This window comes from Gekko japonicus, unplaced genomic scaffold (genome assembly GCF_001447785.1).
Source record: "Gekko japonicus isolate JY-2015 unplaced genomic scaffold, Gekko_japonicus_V1.1 scaffold851, whole genome shotgun sequence".
NCBI lineage: Eukaryota > Metazoa > Chordata > Lepidosauria > Squamata > Gekkonidae > Gekko > Gekko japonicus.
Genome location: NW_015172579.1, coordinates 391,823 through 400,623, shown reverse-complemented (window position 1 = coordinate 400,623; position 8,801 = coordinate 391,823). Strand labels below are relative to the sequence as shown.

The 8,801-nt window shown below is 40.4% G+C and overlaps 1 protein-coding gene across 1 annotated transcript in view; it reads right to left on the bottom strand.

The window, feature by feature from the left end:
- The window catches only part of GALNT2 (polypeptide N-acetylgalactosaminyltransferase 2), a 104,152-nt gene that overhangs the window by 25,081 nt on the left and 70,270 nt on the right, over window positions 1–8,801 (bottom strand). Inside the window, exons 4-7 of the mRNA XM_015421436.1 lie at window positions 7,285–7,383; window positions 7,108–7,175; window positions 4,751–4,816; window positions 2,162–2,283 (exon numbers count right to left, since the gene is read on the bottom strand). Coding sequence (XP_015276922.1) covers window positions 2,162–2,283; window positions 4,751–4,816; window positions 7,108–7,175; window positions 7,285–7,383 — 355 coding nt within the window. The remainder of the gene's footprint in view (window positions 1–2,161; window positions 2,284–4,750; window positions 4,817–7,107; window positions 7,176–7,284; window positions 7,384–8,801) is intronic.

Below are 8,801 nucleotides of genomic sequence, written 5' to 3'. Positions count from 1 at the left end.
AGCAGGAAGGAGAAAGCTGCAAAACTTTCCTACACGAATCTGCTTGATTTGTGGTTCAACAGGATCTAACTCACTGTCTTGATGCTTTTAGTAATATGCCTTTCACATTCTGTTCTATGCCATTCTATTCTATGCTGGAGCATTACTCATTCTTGTTTTCATTTATGTCCCATTTTCAAAAGGAAGTCTTATTGCCTTTTGATGGGCTCTGTGACACTTCTTGTTAACCTCACTGGTAGCCTCATGGAACTGTTTGTACCTTGAGAACCAGCTTGGTGTAGTGGTTAAGACCGGTGGTCTCTCATCTGGAGAACTGGGTTTGATTCCCCACTCCTCAAAATGCAGCCAGCTGGGTGACCTTGGGTCAGTCACAGTTCTCTCAGAGCTGTTCTCTCAGAGCTCTCTCGGCCCCACCTACCTCACAGGCCGTCTGTTGTGGGGAGAGGAAGGGAAGGAGATTGTAAGCCACTCTGAGACTCCAAGTGAAGGGTGGGGTATAAATTCAATTTTTCCTCTTCCTCTTCAATGATGCACATTGTATCTGAACTTCCATTATAGTAGTTTAAACTGCCTCCGAACAGTCTATCCTAATGCTCTCTTTAAATTACTCATATCTTGGATAGAGACTGCTCCATTGAAGGTGGGACTTTTACTATCTGCTCTGGTCCAGACAAGTAGCCTTGTTCTATTTGATAGTTTGCTGTGGTTCTTCTCATACTGTAAGCCACTTTGAGTCCAAATTGAATGGAGAACAACAGGACAAAAGTACCTAAATAAATGAATCCTCTACTTCTGAGAACATTTTCTCAGATGAAACTGTCTGTGACAGTGTTGAACTTTCTGGACAACTTTTCATGTGCACATATCTTAAATTGTATGGCAATGTAGTTACTGTCTCTGGGCAATTCAACAACACATGTTTTATCAGATCCTGGCTACAATTTGGGATTAAGCCCCAGATCACCAGTCCTTTAACTGTCTCAGTGTTCTGGTCCAGTTAGAGCAGAAATGTCAGTTCAACATCCCAAACACTCATGTGAAAAGATTTTAATAATAAGCACTTCGGCTAGAAAAAAAGGAAATCTTTCCACCCACTAAATAAATTGGCCAAAATCAAACAGAAGACATGCTCATATGGGAAAAACCTGTTTGTGTAACTAATTTATAACTTTTTTGGGATATAATGATTCCTATTGCCAGACACACAAGCTGTTTTCAAACAAAGAGCATCTTATTCCAGCACTAAGAATCACTGTGGCAGCCATACAAAGTTCAGTTTCACCATCAGTTTCCTTCCTATGCCCTTAAGTCCATGCAAGACTCTACCTATTTTTAGTGCACTCCTAAAACAGCTGGCATTTCAGTAATGACGTAAAATGTCCTACACTTGCCTCTTTACAGTTCTCTGTCTCAAGTTAATCATTTCCTGATAGTTACGGTAGCTGCTAGTTCTCAGCAGAACTCAAACATAACTACTTCATATAATATTGGTACACCACTGAAAAAAGAAAGTGTTCCTCCAAATTGTATCAGATGTAATGCAACAAAAGCCTAACATCTGGATGGATCTGCTAGCAGTAAGATTCCCTAGCACTGTTTTTCCAACCAGCTGTTCCTGGGCATGCATATGTAGCAAAGCTGATGTGAGAACTTATTGTTAAGATACAGCTGCAATACAGTAGAACAATGAGGACTCTTGACTAGTTTACACAAGATTATGGACAAAAAATATATATGTGAGAGATATCTCATATGGTTAGCTTTACCTCGATTAGCTTTACCTGAAGTTTCATATGTATTATTACTTTCTTTCTAATAACTGGACTGTAAAGGCCACAAGGAGCTCTATTTCTCCTCTTTTTTTGATGCCTGGCATTTCGGATCCCCAAATTGATATTGAATGCACCAGTTTTTTCTTCATCGCATTTTGAAAATTGTCATGTTGTATATTTACCAGAAAGCATTATTTGAAATGGCCTTTATCTAGAAACCACTGTATGTTCCATGTGCTTATACACGAAAACATCTGTCCATGTTCATTATTATTCCAATCCATACATTAAGATTCCTTTGGAAATATAGCCCCTGAAATACTTCACACCAGCACAGCATTTAAGTAGGTGTCATATGGTTCAAGTAATCCATGCTTCTCTTAACCAACCTCAGCTACTCTCTCCAGAAGAGGTTCCAGCCAGTGCTCATTGCATTCACAGTGACTATCCAAGAACGTCAATACTTTAGCCTGTGCTGCGTCTGCCCCTCGAACACGAGAACGCATCAAGCCTGAAAAGCAAGCGTACATACTCTGACGTCAATAAGTTCATTTCTGGGTAAAACTCTGTATTTCAGAAAGAGAGGCACAGAAACTATAAACATTTAGCAAAAATACTGAACTTCTACACTAATAAAACAAATTATAAGAGGTAAATCTTAAATATGTTATATAATTTAAAAATACTTATATAATATACTCTTAATAAATTCTTTTGAAGCTGTCCTTAAGGTGTTACTTTGTGACTTCCTCCTAGGCTGCATTCTTCTAGAAGGGTTACTTATCACAGACGTCCCTTTGGTGCCCTTATTCTGGGCATGCGACTTTCCTGTGACCAAAATAATATACAGAGAAGGCTGACGTTCCCTTACTTTAATGCTTCTAAAAAATCTACTGAATTAATCAATTGTTGGGATGGGATATACCCCAGTTAAGTCACAGCTGAAAAAAATGTAACTGAAAATTACTTAAAATTAATATAGCAAAACATTTTAACACTAAAACTTTTAAAGGGTATTGTTTTGTACAGAAACACAAACCCATTGATCCCAACGGTGTTACAATGTTAGCCTTAATATTTGTGGGGGCGCACACATGAACAAATGGGGTACACCTGACTCCATTATTCTTGAGCAACACATGAAGTAGTGCAGGTCTGCAATAAATATTTTATGGGGGGGTTATATATCTGTGGGGTGCCATATAACTCCGTTGGTGGAACAGAATATTGTGCATTAGTATAAAGCTGCTGTGCTCTAACCTGGATAGCCCAGGCTAGCCCGATCTCATCAGATCTCGGAAGCTAAGCAGCACTGGCCCTGGCTAGCATTTGTATGGGCGATCTCCAAGGAATACCATGATCTTGCCTTGAAAACAATATGGGGTTGCCATAAATAAACTGCGACTTGATGCCCCCCCTAAAAGCAGCTCTTGTAATTTTTATTAAAGCCAACACTGAGATGTCTTACCTGAACATTTTTTTCAGCTCAAAGCTTCCTAGAGTGCTGCAAAACACAGCAGTATAATAGCTACTAATATTTTCTATGCAGCATCTCAAAAAACCCCCCCAAAAACCGCAACCCCAACACATTATATCTCCAGGAGGTTATGACTTTAAACTGCATAGAAATACTGAAATGTAAGTGCTATCTTAACTGCAGTATCATCATAATGCAGCTACTGCTTTTTAAATACCATTTTTGGAAGTATTTTAAGTCATTTAACACACACCCAATCTTGGCACAGTCATTGATCCCATTACAACATTATTTCAGTGAAAGGAGGTGTGCATTGAAGGAATACAGGTAATATGAAGATGCACAAGTTAGGGAGAAGAGTTTTGTACCTCTTTAAGGTCAGTTATGAACCCAGCTTTGGAGGGTTACGTTTCTAACAAAATTGCTAGAAAAATTCCTATATGTGTTTATTTAATGCTACTTTTGTGGATGATCTCAAAACATAGTAAACTACACATTCTACAGTACAGGAGCAACTTTTACTTTCCACAAAACACCAAAAGCATATACTGTTAAACAGTATAACAGCAGATCAATTGATTGATGCCAGATAGATTCAAAGTTTTGCTTGCTTTGAACAGTAAAAGATATAATCAGTAATTACACACCTAAACATTTCTATTGCGACTTCAGGAATGAATATGAGGTACATTAACAGGTGTTTCTTAAAGACAGTGCAGTGGTCACCAAAAGTATAAGGTGGTCTAGCAACAGAGAATGAACCAAGATTAACTTAAAGGTCTCCTTCCTCTTGGTATTACAAGTCAGAATCTTTTCTTTGTTTACAATGCTTGTTACAAAAGGCAAGATTTAAGCATCATTCCTTTACCATAACAAGATAAAATAGTCACATATTTCAAAGTTTATGAATGTACTACAATTTGATTTTATAACCACTTGCAGATACCTTTGATGGCAATGATTCTAACTTGTTAAGACTGGTAACCTGGTTGGTATTTTCCCATAAAAAGCACCTATCAAATTGTTCACTTCAGTGGGACCAACTATCATAACCTACTGCAATCCACCAGTTTTATTTATTCATTTCTATATCTAATTGGTATAAAGCCTCTGCACACAGGAAGCTGTTGATTTAATACGGGGTCTGGTATCTTAAAATGTCTCTTTAGAAAGTGAATCAAGGCAAAAATAATAAACAGCAGACTAAAAAGCTGCTCCTTTTATGTTTTTTTCCCATTCTATACGTTGTTAGATGTGCTACATTTTTCTTGTTCTATATAAGAATAAACATTAATAAATGAAAAAGAGAGTGAGTAGGGAGACAGAAATAAAGTGCTAAATAGCTGCCTTGTTTGTGCAATTCATTACAGTTAATTTCTTCTACAATTGATGCAACAACATATAATGCAACAAAAGCAAACTGTTTCTATTGTTAGAAAATGTACTTCTGCCTGGAGTTTGTGTTTTCACATTCTTCCATTCTTAATAATACAGTTCTCACCTTCCCGGCGGTCATTCCGCAGGATCCGTACTTTCTCAATTTTACCCAGAAGAGCACCATCCTCAGCTGTCAAAAAAGGGCAAACCTTGGTTAACTGTTTATTCACCATGGCTCAAAAGCTACTTCTTGTCAAACCATCTACACAGTCAGCTTGCAGGCTACAGAAGACTTTATCCTCCACTCTGGGAGGAACCCACTTTATAGGATCAGTTTCTTCATACAACAAATGAGAATTTCACCAGAATACAACTTGAAAGGGTAGGACTGTTCTTATTATGATCTGATCCACTATCTGTTTCTACCCCGACAGGTAATTTAAATCTGAGAAGCAGCAGGAGATAGAGCTGCTAGAGGGGTGAGTATTTTTTATTTGCTTTCAGCTGAGGTGATTTAGCTGAGGGGACTGTGGGGGGACTGTGTTTGAGAGTGTGTGGGTGAGTTTTGAGTTGTTGCAGAGTCCTGGCTGCTTGAGATAGGGTGAGAAAGGGTGATTGACTGTAATTGGATGGCCTGGGTGAATCTGAATAGCTGCTGGCCCCGCCCTCTGCTGGGGGAGGCTTCTATTTAAGGCAGCACCTTGCCAGAGGCACAAGCCTCTGGTGAGAGCCAAAGGGCTCTTGGCCTGTGGTTCTTAGCCAAGGGACTCTTAGACTAGGGACTCTGTAAGAAACCCAGGAAGAACCAGAAAGCCAGGGCCCTAGTCTCCTTGGGTTCCCAGTAAGGTAAGTAGACTTCTACAAGGGGAACCACATAAATACAAAGGGTTTTAAATGGGGGATTATATATAATTATTTTTTTTAAGCAATTATGAAGCCAGAATGCCAGCAGGGGGTTGCGGGCTATCCAGTGTTTTGCACGGAGTGTCACATGTATGACTATCTGCCTACTGGACAGAAGTCTTCGGTGTGTGCCCGGTGCAAGGAGCTCCTGGTTCTCAGGGAACGAGTTTGCTCCCTTGAAGCCAAGGTGGCTGACCTGGAGAAGCAGAGACAGTCAGTTAGGCACATAGAGAAGACTCTTGGGGACTTGTTAGATATGTCCCACTCTGAATCTGGCAGCCCTGCTGCTGTCAGGGAGCATGAGGGTCGAGAGGAAATAGGGCAACATGCTGAGGATAAGGGGAATGTGCCCTCAGAAGGGACCTCTTCTTCAGCTGGTGAACGGGTATATTTTCACACTATGGAACCATCCCTTGGCAGGGAGGGAGGGGGGCTCTTGGTAGTTGGTGATCCTATTCTTAGGCACGTAGATAGCTGGGTGGTGAACCCGCGTATTGACCATATGGTGACTTGTCTGCCTGGTGCGAAATTAGCAGACATTACGCATGTTCTAAACAGGCTGGTAGATAGTGCTGGGAAGGAGCCAGTGGTCGTGGTACATGTTGGCACCAAGTATGTGGGGAAATGCAGTCGTAAGGTCCTGGAGGAAAAATTTAGGTTGCTAGGCAGGAAACTCAAGGCCCAGGACCTCCAAGGCAGCCTTCTCAGAACTGCTACCTGTTCCATTCGCAGGGCCGGAGAGACCGGCACAGATCAGGAGTCTCAATGCGTGGTTGAGATGATGGTATCGGGGAGAAGGGTTCAAGTTTGTTAGGTACTGGAATGTTTTTTAGAACAAGAGGAAGCTGTACAAAAGAGACAGTCTACACTTGTCCCGAAAAGGAACCAGGCTGCTGGTGCTTAAAATCAAAAAGATGGCAGAGCAGTTTTTAAACTGAATATTGGAGGAAAGCCGACAGGAGATGAAAAGTCTCTGGTTTGGGATGGCTCATCTCAAAAAGACGAAGGGGTAGCTGTTACTTTTCTACAAGAAAATGGATTAGAATTGTCCACTGAGACTATGGCTAACAATATGGACTGCCTGGCAAGGTCTCAAAGCAGCAAGAGTAAGGTTGCAGGCTTAACATGTATGGGAAATTATAGATGAGTGGGCGTCAACGTGGCAAATGGGGTTCAGTGTGGCCAAGTGCAAAGTGATGCACATTGGAGCCAAAAATCCTAACTATAAATACACGTTGATGGGGCCCAAACTGGCAGAGACTGACCAAGAGAGAGATCTTGGAGTCGTAGTTGATAACTCACTGAAAATGTCGAGACAGTGTGAGACCGCAATAAAAAAGGCCAACACTATGCTCGGGATTATTAGGAAGAGAATTGAAAACAAATCAGCCAGTATCATAATGTCCCTGTATAAATCAATGGTGCGATCTCTGTGTGACAGAGTGTTGGACTGGATGGGCCATTGGCCTGATCCAACATTGGCTTCTCTTATGTTCTTAAGAAGGCCTTTTAAATAACTACATTTCAATCAGCTTCTAGAACAAGACTTCCAGGGCAGAATCATGTGTTAGTACTTACGGTCATTACTGTAGTCATCCACCAATATGATCTCCTTGATAAGATGTGATGGACTTTTTTTGAGAACACTGAAAACAAATGAACAAAAAAGAAATCATAACAGCACATTCATGTAAGATTTACCTATTACATCAAAATCAGAGACATTTTTCATATATAAAGAAAGGTCAAGTATACCTGACAACTGTACGAAGCAAAGCTGATCTTGCCTCATTGTGAAAAGTGATTACCACACTAGTAGCTGGCAAATCTATCCGCCACTGTTTTCTCTGACACCTTGAAAGACAGGACAAAAGTTATGCAACAGTGCCATCTAAGCTGAGCTCCTATTAAAAGACAGGCAACAAGATTACAGATACCTTCTAGGAAAGGAACAGCTGCAAAACGTCTCAAACAAACACAGGTCATTACAAAAAATGAAATCTCATGTTTAAAATAAACACAAAGAATACTGCTAAAGATAAAGCTCGAAAGAGTGAAGGGGTGGATGACTATGTCAAGAGCTTTCTTTGGAAGAGAGGACAGGGGGCACTTTTACGTGGATGTATGTTGCCTATACGATATTTTTAGCACTATTGGAGCTTCTTTACATGAGCCAATTATATAAGCACCTGCAACTATTTTAAGGTTTAAGACTCAGTTTTTTGAAGCACACCATTGCATGGGTCCAAAGAGGCTTCTGATACTGGTACTAGGGGAAAGGAAGCCAATTTGCATCCCATTCCACCCTGTGTTTCCCCCCCTTGAGATCTCTGCAACAGCTTTCACGGGTGCAGCTTTGTCAAGAACTAGGAACTCTTGTGTTGGTTGCCATTTCTCCTGCACTGATGCAAGGAAAGTTTTGCAATATTTGAAAGTGAAAGGCCATCTGTTGTGACTCAGAGGTCCCAACAATGATTAGCATCAAGTTGCAAGTCATTTGCATTGGGATGCCTCAGTCCATCAGCTTAATCAAAAGCAAACCTATTGTTTTAAGAGCAGTACAATGCAACATTTATTCTGTTATATTCAAAACCGAGTCCTGTCAATAATTGTAGAACAGTCCACCTAAAGCAACTCGTCTGAACAGCTTTAATACTCCGAGTTGAATCTAGGTCTTTTCAAGTCAATCAAATCCTCAAATATTTAAAAACCTGCAGGGGCTATATAAAAATTAAGCTGCTTAAAAGTCTCACTGGCAACAAGACTGAAAAGCTCTGTTAATCCTCTGTTTGTTCCCCTCCAGAATTAATCATAGGTGAAAGCTTCATGTGTTTGTGGTCCTCTTTTAAATGTATGAAATACAGCAAGGGAATTTAACCTTTCCCCCCCTCTTATCCATTTTATATATTTTGATAGACTTCAAGATAAGGGCTGCATTTCAGTGACAGAGCATCTACTTGGCATGCAAAAGGTCCCAGGTTCAATCCATGTTATCTCCAGTTAAATGGATCAGATGGTAGGTGATGTGAAAGACCTCTATTGGAAATCCTGGAAAGCTACTGCCAGTCTGAGTAGGCAACACTGACCCTGAGGGACCAATGGTCTGATTCAGTTTCATGTGTTCAGATTTTTAAAAATACTGGCCACATTGAGGGCTGTCCTGACATAATATACCTATAAATCTGAAAGCGACACCTCCAGACTACCACACTAGGTGGCTACACATTTTGTAAGTCTCCAAAAAAGACAACTGTTTTTGTGAGAACAATATG